Source organism: Dermacentor albipictus, chromosome 6 (genome assembly GCF_038994185.2).
Source record: "Dermacentor albipictus isolate Rhodes 1998 colony chromosome 6, USDA_Dalb.pri_finalv2, whole genome shotgun sequence".
Taxonomy (NCBI): domain Eukaryota; kingdom Metazoa; phylum Arthropoda; class Arachnida; order Ixodida; family Ixodidae; genus Dermacentor; species Dermacentor albipictus.
In genome coordinates, this window is record NC_091826.1 from 120,854,967 (window position 1) to 120,869,470 (window position 14,504).

The window sequence follows — 14,504 nt, forward strand, 5'->3', positions numbered from 1 at the left end:
TTGCAACCCTCTCTCTTGTTGCCTTTTCTTGTATGTTATTTTTAGGGAGAGGAGCAAACATTTTAAACTGAGGTAAATGAAAGGAGAAGTAGACGATGCCCAATGCTTGAATAGCCGGCGGACCCCTCACACCACGATCCTTGTACAGGAATTGTTATTGGTGCGCCGGCGGACCGTACTCAAAGCCACTCGGCAGTGACTCGGCTGTGAATGTTTGGAGCGGGGCACCGAGGGATAGAAAACATGGCCTCGTTAGCCGGATAGAGGTGCTATGTACAATAGGCGCTATTCATATAGGGTCGTCATGTGTTCCAGTTACACTTTACATCTTGTTTATTTCTTGCAAATGCTTCTTGTAAATGCAACGAAGCTTCAAGCTTCATCTGTGTCAGCTTCCATCCGTCTGAAGTCTCCGGCGAACCTATCGCTGGTATCCTTAGTGAAAGTATTCTTCACTCGCGGAGATTGTCTCTGTCGATCCATCTCGGAAGCCCAAGTTGAGAAGGAAGACCTCTACCCTCGAGAAAGAGGAAGAAGAACCTTGGATCTTTACTTATGCCGTTACGATAACGGGATAATGTAACCGCTCGTGACCAGCAGCAACTGGTGCGGCGGACCCGGGAGACAGCAAGAGCCGTAGGAGACCTGGACTGAGGTCGCTTCCCCGCAAAAGCAGAAAGGCACCTGCTTGTTCTTATTTTTTTCTCAATAAATGTTTTTCCTCCTCCTCCTCCGCCTGTGACAGACTGAGAAATGGGTGCTTGTGTACGTGAACACGTGCATGCTGTGAATCTTTCTTTCCTCCTTTTCGTTTTTCTCTCCACTTCCCCAGTTCAGGGTAGCCAAATAGGTTCCGTCTCGTTATCATTCTTGCAATTCACATATCACTTCCCTCTGTCTCGCATAAACACCCGGTATTTGGTATATGACTCACACGTCACATTTGTATGCCTGACATCCCCCAACTAATTGAGCTTGCATCTTTTATGCGGAGCTCGAAATGTGTGAATATTTCGCCTTAATGTTTTCAGACTTGTTTGACAACAGCTATATTTGTAAAAACAAAACAAGTCAAAAATAAAGATTCTTCTTCCAGCATTCAATAGACTCAATAAATGCAAAACATTTCACTCAGATCATTTCAGCGCTTCCATATTAAGATGACTTCTGTGTTTCACACAATCAGGAGCTAACGGCTCCGTTTATCTCAATTACTATGCACAGTAGTTGAGAGCTTTTGCTTCGTAAATATCTTTACAGAATTTGACATGATCTTGCCGTGGAATCCCCGTGACACCATTCAATTTCAAAACGATACATGCAGATCACATCCGGTTCGCGAACCCGCCTCGAGGTGCCTTTTATTCATTTCGACTTTATTGTTATAGCAGTTATACATACAATCCAGGTGAATTTTCGCCATCGCCTTGTTGTTTCGTGTGAACTCTAAGTGCGATACAATCGTATGGCACCCCGCGCGCTGTATGCTAAGGATGGTGGCTTGATGCGCGCGATATTTTCGTGTGGCCAGTGTTGCACGTCACGTGATTAACTGCGTTCTTTGAGAGGACAGCACGCGTCTGCACCTCTAGCCCGGCTGTGGCTGCGCGCATAGCTATCCGCACGGCTGAGGGCATGCGTGGCATATTGAATGTGCTCACAGCACGCACAAATCTCAGGAGAGGGGACAGGGATAGTGAAAGAGCACACATACTTTCCTAAGTATGTGTGTGCTCTGTAGACATTCAATATCAATATCCAAGGTTACCAATTCGCCCAATCTCAACCTCTACACGCATAGGCATCCCATGCGCCGTCCACTAGAAGTAACGTCCTATGGCTTCAAAATACAATAGAGAGCTCAAATGACAGTTGGCGTCATGCGGGCAGTGTTCCCGCGTGCTTTAGTGTTGGAGGTCGCGTAATATCAAGTTTTGGGTGACGCCTTGAGGCAAGAGGCAGCATTAAGCATTCGCTCCCCTCTGCCGACGCTCTTCACGAGGTCAGCGCTGTGACAACGTGTGTTTGTGGTCATCGAGAAAGATCTGTTCATGTTTGCCGGTACGCGCATGACACGATGCGTGTTCAATTTAGTTAGCAAGGCAATGTTTGCTGTGAAAGGTGGATTTATTAAAACTCGCTGCGAGAAGCTCATTAATGACTTCAGACAAGAAGACATGGCCTCGGTCGCTGAGCAGTCCTCGCGGTAAGCTGTTTCGTAAGATGAAATGCCGTAAAACGAATGCGGCAAAAAGGAAGTGCAGCAGTTTCGGCTTATCTTGTCAGATGGTCTTCTGCAACAATTATCCGGCGATTTGCAGTAGCCGTACATAGAAAAGGCCCATGAAGGTCGATGCCAACTCGGTCAAAAAGACGTGCAGGTTACGGTAAAGGTTGTGTTGGGATTGGCGTATGAAGAGATGTATTGCGAATAAGAATGTATTTGCGGACGTAGGCGTAGATGCCATGCCAGTAGTACCACTGGCAGAGACGTTTGGACGCTTTCAAGACGCCAGCATGAGCGCGTGCATCGGCGTGGAAACAGGCGCGTACGTTGGAACACAAATGACGAGGGATCGCTAGCCGCCATTTGCGACCGTGTGGCTGACAGATTCGGCCGTACACGAGGGTGTCCCGTAGTACGAAATGGGTGGCTTCGCTACGAAGGGCTCGAGGGTATGTCGCCGTTGCAGGATTGGTGAGAACGTCAATGCGAGACACAATCCACGGATATTTTCTCTGTTCAGCAGCCACGTCAGTGACAGCAGGCGTAGCGACGGGGCCCTCCCTGGATGAGCGTGGCGTTTCGTCGAATCGCATGTGTATCGGAAGCGCGCACCTGCGTGAGGATGAGGACGCCGGGTGATAGGTTAGGCAATAGATGACGCAACATGCGGCTTCGGAGTTCCAGTTTTCAAGGTTACCCAGCACCTCCACCAAATGAAAGGGGTATTTATTTATTTATTTGTTTATTTATTTAAACACTCTCAATGTCATTGCGGTGTTACAAAGATGAGTGGCGTTACAAGTTCGAAATGACAGTCTCGAAATATGCAAACTCGTCCAGGGGATCGAAAGAGGCTCGGTAAGAATCGTTCGATGGCGCTTGGCATCCACACGAGAGCTCGGGTCTGGTGCCGAGGTGACGGCAGTGCCTGTAGCACTGCGGGCAGATTCTGCACTTCAAGTGTAATACATACGGCCGAAGAACGTACGAAGATTTCGTCGTGTGTTTTTGTAACACACTGCTATCGCTATGCATGCGCCTCCTTGGCGAAACTGCGACTTCTCATTCGTGGTGTCTTTAAAGCAAGACGCATCTCTTGCCCATTTTCGTAGTCAGGATTTTTTACGATATGGGCACGTGCTCTCACGCTGGTTGTTGGCGCGGCGCTGACGTCGATGAACACCGAGCAGCTCTTTCAGACGCTATGGCTGTCGCGCGAGAGCTTTGTGGTGTGAGAAAATTTAGATGTTGTGGTCCATGGTGGCACTGCATCGCGTTCTTCCGCCACCTGTACTGACAGGTCCGGGGTACGTTCGTCATTGGAGTCTGCAGCACGTATCTTGTGAAGTCCCGACTCGTATTGCCAGCTCATCACAGCTCCGCTTAGACTGATTCCCACACTGCGTAAGACCTACCGGTTAATAAAGAATATGGTCGGAAAAATACCTGGCCTTATTGGAGTAAATAATCAAAGAACGATGCGCAGGAGCGCAGGCATTGCTATACCACCGTTGTCGCGCTGTCGTCATTTGGCTATCCTCATGTCGCGGTCGTTGTCACGCTTTCGTGATTCTGTTGTCATTCACGTAGTCTTGGTGCGTCATGCTGCCGTCGTTGTAGCACCATCATCTCTATTGTCATCACTCCATCGACGTCCCACCGTTATATTCATCACACTGTCTACCGAGAAGCCTCAATGATAATTGTGCCGTCATCATTAAACTGCGTTGTCGGTGTCACAAGTATGTATAATTCGAAAGTGCTGTTAGTGCGTCAATTCCACTCCTGCGGTCTGCATAAGCATCTTCGACGGCTTCTGCAACAATTTTGAGCTGTTTTGCCCGTTTTCGTGCTCGGGCTTCCTCCCCTGAGGGCACGTGCCACTGCGAAACCGAGTTATGAGGCAGGTGCGTCGGGCCCTGTGGGTACCGAGCATGGTCTGTCTACGTTCTAAACTCACAAGTTCAATGCTTCCCGAAAGGATCCTGCAGATCGCATGTCAAGCTTGGCAAAGGCATTTCGGTTCGTGTCATCTGGTTGAGATTCGGTTTATTTAAACGCTATAACAGATCGGGCCTGTGTACGCAGCAAGCTGCTGGTTCAATTACGCCCACCTGCATGCCTGCCTGTTTAGCTCAGTAAAGGGTAGCAGACCGCACGTTTGTCTGGCTCACCTCCCTGCGTTTCTTCTCCTTGCTGGCTCTCTCTTGTGGTTAGGCATGTGGCTTCGAAAGGTGCATGGTGACGCGGCAGCGTCATATAGCGGGATCTACGCAAGGTGACCAAAACCCCTCAAATAGCAGTACGAAAGGCGAGATAGAAAACGTCGAACACGCCGCACTGCGTTGTACTTTTTTTGCTGCCATTTCGCCGTTTCATCGTAATCGTCCTCGGATAACGCCAATTACTCAGAGTTATTTCTGGTGTGACAATTTTGTGTGAGACCCATTGAGTCCTCCTATTGCATTTTTTTGCCAAGCTGACCCATACGAACTGCGTTCTCCACTTGCAGTGGCCTTCCGTATCGCTGGAAGTATCCTGCTGGCCCTGTCTGCGAAGCATCTTTCGCGGTCACTGCACAACGACATGCTGGGTCACGTGCTGCAGAGTCCAGTATCCTTCTTCGACGAATCGCCCCGGGGCCGCATCGTGAACCGCTTCTCGGCCGACATCGACCATGCTGACTCACGCGCTTTCATCAGCGGCAAGCAAAGCGTCCAGAACACGCTCCTCACCGTCGCCAAGATCGCCATTGTCGGCACCCAGGCGCCCGTCGTGATCGGCATTACACTTGTTCTCGCCGTGCTGGTCTGCTATGGATTGGTGAGCTCGCGTTCCGCCTCTCAAGACATTGTTGAGCCCTTTCAGACACAGTTTGAGGAGCTTCAACACAACTCGATACCTTAACATCAATTTCAAGGCTTCGCCCTTACGGGAGAAACTGCTTAATTTTTCATCGCCCAGCGCATCTGTTTTCTAATCTTACCGCACCCAACTTTTGAAATGCCTAATGAGCCATCCAAATTCCACCACACTACAGCTTCGATGCTTCTTCATTCTCCATGCCCATCTTGCAGCAATAATAGCTTCGCTTTATCCCTTCATACGTAAAATAACGAGCCCTTTGTTGTTCAGTAAATATATCTACAGGACAGAAATGTCTACAAGCGGAAAGAGTAACGGAAAACAAGATTTTTTTTTTGCTTTTTGCAGACAAAGCGTGCCGAGGTCGCTTCATGTGCGATTGGCGTATCTGGGTTCTGGGTATTTTGTTGGCTTTGTCAGAAAAAAAATGGTCGTTTAGGTAACTTGCAGATGTCGTATGAACGTGAGAATGGTGTGAAATGATACCTCTCGAACACGTAGCAATAATAAGGAGTTGAAGATCTAATCAGGATGTAATAAAAATAAGAATAACTAGCCGTAAACGGAGTGGAATGTGAGGGCCTGTGTCGCTGTCGCCGTCTGCCATGCCACCACCAAGTGTCATCGAACTTAACGGCCGCACCCTCCGGAATATTTTGGGATGTTCCCGACTTCGGGACTAGATAGAACTGAGTCACGCGAGTGCGTTCACACGAGCCTTGGGCGTGTGTGTACCTGTGAGTGTGCTTGCGTGCTATCATCCGTGTGCGCGTGCAGATGCGAACGTGGCGCGCCAGCCTTGACGCAGCCTTTGCGTGGCGCTGTGGGCGCTTGAGGGGTTCGTAACTGCAACACGCCGCTGCATCGCAAGGCAGCAGTCGACGCTGCGGAAAGGAAATGCAAGCGCGCCAAAGCGGCGCTCACTTGACGCACTTGTGAGAACGCCGACATGCATGAAGCTCGTGTCCCAGAGAACTCGCCAGGAAAAACAGACGAAACTCGCGAGGCCCGTCGTCCTGCCCAATGTATGAATCCTTAAAAAATTAAAATTAAATTATGGGGTCCTACGTGCCAAAATCACTTTCTGGTTATGAGGCACACTGTAGTGGGGGACTCCAGATATTTCGTCCACCTGGGGTTCTTTAACGTGCACCTAAATTTAAGTCTCATGGTTGTTTTGGCATTTCGCTCCCATCGAAATGCGGCCGCCGTGGCCGCGATTCGATCCCGCGACCTCGTCCTCAGCAGCCCAACACCATAGCCACTGAGCAGCTACGGCGGGTGCATGAATCGTGGACGAGTATGAAGGCGAGCTCGTTGATATGCATGCATTGTAGAAAAGCAGCGCTATGAATACCGACAGAAGAAAGAACAAAGGGCGAGGGCTGGTCCTGAGTTCTCCGTTCTGTCTATGTTTTTAGCGATGTTTTTCTACCATGAATGCATGAATGGTATCGTCGCCTCATTATCAGCATTTCACTGTTGATTCATTTCAACCCCCTATGTACGTCAACCTTATCTTCTTCAGCGTCGACACTTGAACGACTCTTCCTTCCTTCCTTCCTTCCTTCCTTCCTTCCTTCCTTCCTTCCTTCCTTCCTTCCTTCCTTCCTTCCTTCCTTCCTTCCTTCCTTTCTTTCTTTCTTTTTTTCTCTCTCTCTTTCTTTCTTTGTTTCTTTCTTACTTTCTCTCTTTCTTTCTTCTTTTCTGTAAGGCAAAGCTGTCTTTTTCACTCCTCCCACCCCTTGCCTGTATTGCTGTCTGGCCAAGCACACCGGACCGATGTCGGAGGCAACATAATAAATGTTGGGCCAACCCCGTAGAGTGTAACCGAAGGTACTGGCGGTGGTGGGCCAATGTTACACCGTCAATACTTGCCCTCTGAAGTGACAAATTATGTATGCAAGAAGGCATGAATGAAGTGTTTTCGGCTGACGAATGCCTACCAGTGTATACAGTGAGCAAGTGCCCACCCTTCGAGGTCTGCTTTCTTTAGCCACAGAGCCGTCGCTGAAGCGGGAATTTCGATATCTGTTTAATTTCTGCACCGAAAGCCAGTGCTAGTGGTAGTGCAGGATCACAGCGGCCACACTCCTTATGATATTAAACAATAGAGCTGATAAATGGTGTCACCAATAACAAATATAGGCGGGTGCTTTACAAAGGTATTTTATCTCGTAAAAGACGTGAAACACACTAAAATAACGACAAAAAAAGGCCGTCTCTTGCCTGTCCCGTCGCTTTTTGGCATTGCTTAGCACCTTTTCATCTTAACACGTATGAATTGACTGTACCAGAAACAATCGAGAAGCTCCTATTTGTCAATTATTCTCCGACAGCTTCTACATGATCTTTAAAATGAAGTTTTCTAATTGAACCTTTCAAGAATTCGTACACCATGACTACTGCTGCTGTCCCAAAGAACAGCCCGCACACAAGACGGCACTGACATGACGAATCGGCTTATAGGTTAAACTTCAACAGATGTGCCAGTGGCCGCCTCTGTTTTCTGCGGAATTACGCAGTTAACCAATATATGGCAAATGAATATCCTTGGTACAACAAATATACGCGTTCGATCGCATAAATTATTTATTAAATAGAAGCTTTAACGCTAAGCCTTATTTCCAGGGGCTATTGCGCGTTTCTTGGTAAGGTAAGCGGTAAAATTGGGCGGTGATGGAGATGGTGCTGTAGTAATCTGGGCAGACCCTGGCGATCACGCAGTAAGGAGTGCGGGCCAACCTGGGGACACTGCATAATGCGCGGGGGTTCGGATCACGTGATGGGGGGTTTCCGCGTCTCACCGTTTCTCGAGATAGGCGCACGTAACGGCTAGATGCTGAAAAACTCGTTGCACACGACGGACGCTGTTTTACAGCGTTCAAATTACGCGCTCCACGAATTCTTCGCTTTTCGTTGTTTAAACGTGCGCCTTGGATTTGCCTGATATTTCTTCTTCTTCTTCTTTCTTTGCGCGGATATACGCGCAGTGTGCCGCGCTCAGGGCGTCGCACCACTGCCGCTACTACGAGAGCCTGGCCATGTCCCGCTTGCTGCAGCACGCCACCGAAACCGTGGACGCGCTGAGCAGTGTGCGAACGTACGGCGTGGCGGACAGGTTTGCGAGCCACTTCTACCGCCTGACGGACGAGATGGAGCGGGGATTGGTTTGCTTCGGATACACTTACTGCTTCGTCCGCACGCTGACGGCCGTGGCTGGATTCGTGGTCATCATGTGCACCCTGCTGACCACCGTCGTCTTCGCCGGCCCCGGCGGACCCGACCCAGCCAGTCTGGGCCTGGCGCTGAGCTCTGCGTGCTCGGTGCGTAAGCGTTGCGGTGTCCCCGACCCAGGTCAGGGATCTTATGAGAATGAAAGGCGAAAATTCGGCTCCAGGTAGTATGGTCTGACCTGCTAGTCTGCACAGGGACAAAAACGAAAGGGAACAAGAAAGAATGACCAAAGATGTTGATGAACACAGGGAAAATGCGTGCGTATACTGGGTTTTTCAGCTAACTTAGCCAGAGTTTAAAAATATGCGACTGCCATGTAGCTGGACAGAACCAAGGTAATATTGTGTACCGTCTCTTGGAGATGCTCAGATTATTATTTTTTTTCATTCTACCTAATTGTATAATTTGACCTCATTAGTTAATCAACTTCTGGAACATTATGGTTCGATAAAAACTGTCAATGTTATTGTAGAGCAGCGTGAAAAACTCCCGATACAGTATTCTGTCGGTTAATACGTGCTGCCTAAAAGTGTTTTTTCGATTGTGAAAGTGATTTTTCGATTGTGAAATATTGCCTCGAGCTGCCAGTCGTGCGCCAATAACCACGTAACAACGTGACACAGTAGTTTCCTTAAACTCTCGAGTGTAGTCCTCTGCTCCTCAAATAGTTCATAACAACGCTCGCAGCTGTTGTTGCTACTTCGTGGTCAACAGTGGTCACCAAATTCCGTTCTGGAGGGGGGGGGGGGGGGGGGGCTTACGTTGCAGCTCGGCCACGTCCTTATAGAATTTTTCGATAGATCAAACACATTAATAATAGCTACATTGACATTGCAAGAAATGCTGAAAACAAATTCTTGAACGCTACGCAGTGTAAAGACAAGTAAAATATGTACATATATATATATATATATATATATATATATATATATATATATATATATATATATATATATATATATATACAGTGAAACCTCGTTATAACGAACAGTTAAAAAGTCGGAAATTAGTTCGCTATATCCATAATTCGTAATATAAAATTTCGTAAAATATACATGCAAGAGGAGCGAAATTCAATCAGAGAAGGCACAGCAACTCGAACGATGCTTACTTGGGTCACGTTCATTTATTTACGCACAAAGAACTGCGTTATTGGTCTGCGAGCTTGGTCTTTAACGTCAGCGCCACTCTTTTTTTCACATTCATCGCCATCACAGCACTACGCACACCCGCGCACCGCACTCGACACGACCATCGAAAGAGCCTCCACACAACGCTACGACGGCCACGCCACTGCGAACACTAAAACGCAAAAGCAACATTCGATCACGCCGCTGCCGCCGCTGCTGAAGCGGCGCTCTCAGCGGTTGTGAGATGCGGACGATTTCTTTGGCTGTCAACTCTCGATGACGACGTGGCATCTGTGGCGCTGTCAGCGCCTGCGAGGTAGTCTTGAACGTTTGCTGCGCCGCACAACACACTTGTAGTGCAACGAAGCCTGCCGCCTGCTATTAAAGTGAGGTAGGGCTTGGCGTCGCGAAGTTCGTTATATCCGTTTTATGCCAAACCGCGTTCGCTATAGGAAGTTAAAAATACATGTGTTTGACAAAAATATTTCGGAAGAGTTCGATATATTCAATAATTCGCTATATGCGTGTTCGTTATATCGAGGTTTGACTGTATATATATATATATATATATATATATATATATATATATATATATATATATATATATATATATATATATATATATATATATATATATATATATATATATATATATATATACGTAACAATTGTGCCCACTATAACTAATATCAATGCTTCCATGTTTTCTCCCTGTTGAAGAAGTGAGGAAAATATCGCACGCACTTTAGAACTATGTCAGTTTGAAACCAGCGAAGTAGTGCATGCCGCTGATATGAAAAATGTAAAAGCCACGAAATGAACAAGTTGAGGACAAACGTTTTAATGAAACTTCGTCAGTCAAGTACTTTGTTGACATTTTTACACATATGGAACGGCCATTGAAAAATCTGAATGACGCCGTCATTTGTTACAAGGTATTGCGCAGGAGCAGCTGTCATCGGTCGTGTATCGTGTACTGTGTGTGTGAAGTGATTTTAAAGAGAATGGAATAGATAAGTGCATTGCCGTAACTGTCTCTCACGGGAGGACACCTCAACAGCACTGCAGGGGTAAATGGGTGTTGGGAGAAAAAGATAAAGAAAGAGGAAAGGAGAAGGCGCGAGGGGCCAACCCTCGTGTGCTCGGGTACGTGGTGTCGCAACACACCAAACGCCTGATGACGCAGACGCCCTTGCGCGTACTGTGAGGGCCGTCGTGTATCGTGCGGTCGTGTATTGTGAGGGCAGTCAATTGCTTCCACGAGCGAAATTTTCAAACCATGTGTGACTGATCGAAGACGGCACTACTGTAGGTTAAATTAGGCGTCGCGTTCTGGACTTCCTAGCGTATACGCCCGCAGGGTTCTTGGGAAACTGCGAGGCCAGTCACCCCAGCCCCCATCACCCCCGCCCATTTCTTCCTTCTCATTAGCTCTAGTATAAGCGCTGTCCAAAGCTGTAGAAGGGCCGAAGGCACCTAGGAGCTGTCAAAGTCGTCTGCTTTGCGCGAGGCTCAGAGCCATATTGTTCCAGCGGCCCGTCTCGCCACTCTTAGTATTTACCCCGGAGCGCAAGTTTCCGACGGCAAGAGGCAGGCAAATACGACAACGAGCAGGCTATACGCGATTCGGGGCTCCTCGGTAAGCGATGAAAACGTTTTTCCTTTTCTTACTTTTTTCACACAAGCTTTAAGTGCTGTTCAAATTCGCCGAAAATATATCGTGTACCGAGGTTCTCAAGGCCACATGCGTGCGTGAGATTCGCGAACCATGATGCTAGGACCACTGAGAATTGACAGTATATCGTGCAAATTATGACAATCAGCAAAACCCGCAGATGGCGGATAAATCAGTGGATCTCTTGGGCATACAGGGCCCTCAGGGCTGTACTTAACGTCGATAAGGTTGCCTCGCCGCCTGCAGTATTATCTGGCTGAGCTATGTCGAATGCTCGGTTGCGTTAGTCGGAAGTTCGAATCCTTTTTTTAAATCTGACTATGGTGTGCGTGAATTTTACCTCCTCCAGTGCACTACATCTGCATGCTTGGAGTGACGCCTGACACCGTTAAAAGATGCCGGCAGTGAGTGGGGCAATACTAATCCAGGTACAACCAAATTAAGAAGGCCCGCCAAGCTTCAACAAAGACTCTCCCTGAAAAGAACAGGAATTGGCTTCTCTGGTGCAGTATTTGGCCACCCCGTCCCTCATGATTCTAACAATTATTGCCTGGCTCTCACTCCCAAGCAGCTGCGGAGCACCGGACCAAGGTGGCGGTCAGACCTGTAACGCAGCAGAGGGAATTAAGAATCTCTGGACCCGGACAGGCCGCCAATGGAAACTGACCCTGGCAACCTGTAAGAGCCGAACTCTGTCGAATGAGGATAGCGTAGCAGGACTCTTTGAGGAATTATCAGATATTGCTTGGGATATCATTGACGTTATCGAGATTAGAAGAACTGGTTAAGCTTATGCAGTGCTGACTAACGGCCATGTCCTCTGCTGTAGAGGTCTCCCAGATACGGAGCAATATGGGGTAGGATTCCTAGTCCATAAAGACATAAAATTCAACAGCATTAATGAGAAGGTAGCCGTACTCGTAATCAAGCTTAATAAGAGGAATAGATTACAGGTAGTACAAGCCTATGCTCCAACATCCAGTCACGATGATGATGAAGTAGACCAGCTTTACGAAGATGTTGAATTAGCTATGAGAACAGTGCTAACTCAGTATACTGTAGAAAGGGCGACTTGAATGCAGGAGTGGGGAAAAAGCAGGCTGGTGAATAAGCAGTTGGCAACTACGGCGTCGATTCTAGGAAAGCTAGAGGAGAAACGCAGGTAGAATTTGTAGAAAGGAATAAGCTCAGAATAATGAACAGCTTTTTCAGGAAGCCTATCAATAGAAAGTGGACCTGGAAAAGCCCTAATGGAGAAACGAGAAACGAAATGGATTTTGTACTTTCTGCCGATTGCAATATAGTGCGGGATGTTGACGCAAAAGGTAGGGTGAAGCGCACTGATCACAGGTTAGTGAGGGCTAGGATTCACCTCGATTTGAAGAGAGAAAGTGAAATTGGTCAAAAAGGAGCAGGTCAACATAGAGGCGGTACGGGGAAAAGCAGACAAATTCAGGCTGGTACTGGCTAACATGCAGCCTTAGAACAGAGAGATGAAGCTGACACAAATGTAGTGAATGAAATCGTAACTACGCTGGCTTCAGAGGCAGCAATTGAAGTGGGAGGCAAGGCACCAAGGCAACCTGTAGGCAAGCTCTCTCATGTAATAAAGGACAAAATAAAAAAAACGAAAAACAATGAAAGTGTCCAACTTATACTAGATAGAATTCGCGGAACTGTCAAAACTGATCAACAAGGCGAAAATAAGTGATATTCGAAATTATAGCGTGAGAGAGACTGAAGAAGCCGTAAAATATGGACGCAGCCTGAAATCAGTGAGAAGAAAACTTGACATAGGACAAACCAAGATGTATGCACTGAAAGATAACCAGGGTAATATCGGCAGCAATCTCGTATGTATAGAAAAAATAGCGGAAGAATTTTGTACTGATTTGTACAGTACCCGAAGGGCTTGGTATAACTCCATTTTAAACAATAATGAACAGGATACAGAAAGCCCTCCTATAACTAGCGATGAGGTCAGAAGGCCTTCCAAGACATGAAACGGGGAAGCGTGGCTGGAGAAGATTGAATAAGAGTCGATTTAATCAAAGATTGAGGAGACATAATGCTTATAAAACTGGCGGCTCTTTATACGAAGTATCTATCGGCTGCAAGGGTCCCAGAAAACTGGAAGAATGCAAACATTATACTAATCCACAATAAGGGAGCCGTTAAAAAATTGAAAAATTGTATGCCCATTAGCTTCTCCCAGTATTGTATAAAATATTCACCAAGGTAATCTCCCAAAGAATAAAGGCAACACTGGACTTTCGTCAACCAAGGGAACAGGCATGTTTCAGGAAGCGATATTCTGCAAGGGATTGCACCCATGTCATCGATTGGGTAATCGAGAAATGCAGAGTACAATCAGCCTCTTTATATGGTTTTCATAGATTACGAAAGGACATTTGATTCAATAGAGATACGAGCCGTCACAGAGACATTACGTTATCAAGGAGTACAGATCGCTTACGTAAATATATTAGAAAAAATCTACAGAGATTCCACAGCTACCCTAATTCTACACAAGAAAGGAAGAAAGATAACTATTAAGAAAGGGGGTCAGACAAGGATACATAATCTCTCCAATGCTATCCACTGCGTTCTTGCAAGAAGTATTCAAGCTATTAAACTGGGAAAGCTTAGGAGTAAGGATCGACGGCGAATACCTCAGCAACCTTCATTTTGCCGATGACATTGTTCTATTCAGCAACAGCGCAGACGAGTTACAAGAAATGATTGACGACCTTTATAGAGATCGTGTAACAGTGGGGTTGAAGATATATATGCCGACGACAAAGATAACGATGAATTACTAGACAAGGGATCAAGAGTTCTGGATCGCCGGCCAGCATCTAGAGTATGTGAAGGAATGCGTTTACGTAGGTCAATTAATCACACGGAACCTTGATCAAGAAAAGGAAATTCATAGAAGAATAAAAATAGGTTCGATGGAATACGACAGATAATGTCAGCTCCTGACTGGAAGCCTACCATTATCATCGAAAAGGAAGATGTACACTCAGTGCATGTTACCGGCGCTGGCATATGGGGCAGATACTTGGAGGCTTACAAAGGAGCTTCAGAACAAGTCAAGGACCGCGCAAAGAGCGATGGAACGAAGAATGCTAGGCATAACGTTAAGAGACAGAAATAGAGCGGTTTGGATCAGAAACCAAACGGGTATAGCCGATATTCATATTGACATTAGAGAAAAAATGGCACTGGGGAGGTCATGTAATGCGCAGGTTATTAACCGTTGCACCATTACGGCTACAGAATGACTACCAAGCGAAAGGAAGCGCGGTAGAGGTCGGCAGAAGACTAGGTGGTGTGATGAAATGAGGAAATTCGTGGGTGCTAGTTT

General features: G+C 46.9%; 1 protein-coding gene across 7 annotated transcripts in view; it reads left to right on the forward strand.

Moving 5' to 3' along the window:
• The window catches only part of LOC135913793 (ATP-binding cassette sub-family C member 2-like), a 272,909-nt gene that overhangs the window by 216,854 nt on the left and 41,551 nt on the right, over window positions 1-14,504 (forward strand). For all 7 annotated transcript variants that reach the window (XM_065446481.1, XM_065446480.1, XM_070541305.1 and 4 more), the window contains 2 exons: window positions 4,740-5,050; window positions 8,086-8,418. In XM_065446481.1, coding sequence (XP_065302553.1) covers window positions 4,740-5,050; window positions 8,086-8,418 — 644 coding nt within the window. The remainder of the gene's footprint in view (window positions 1-4,739; window positions 5,051-8,085; window positions 8,419-14,504) is intronic.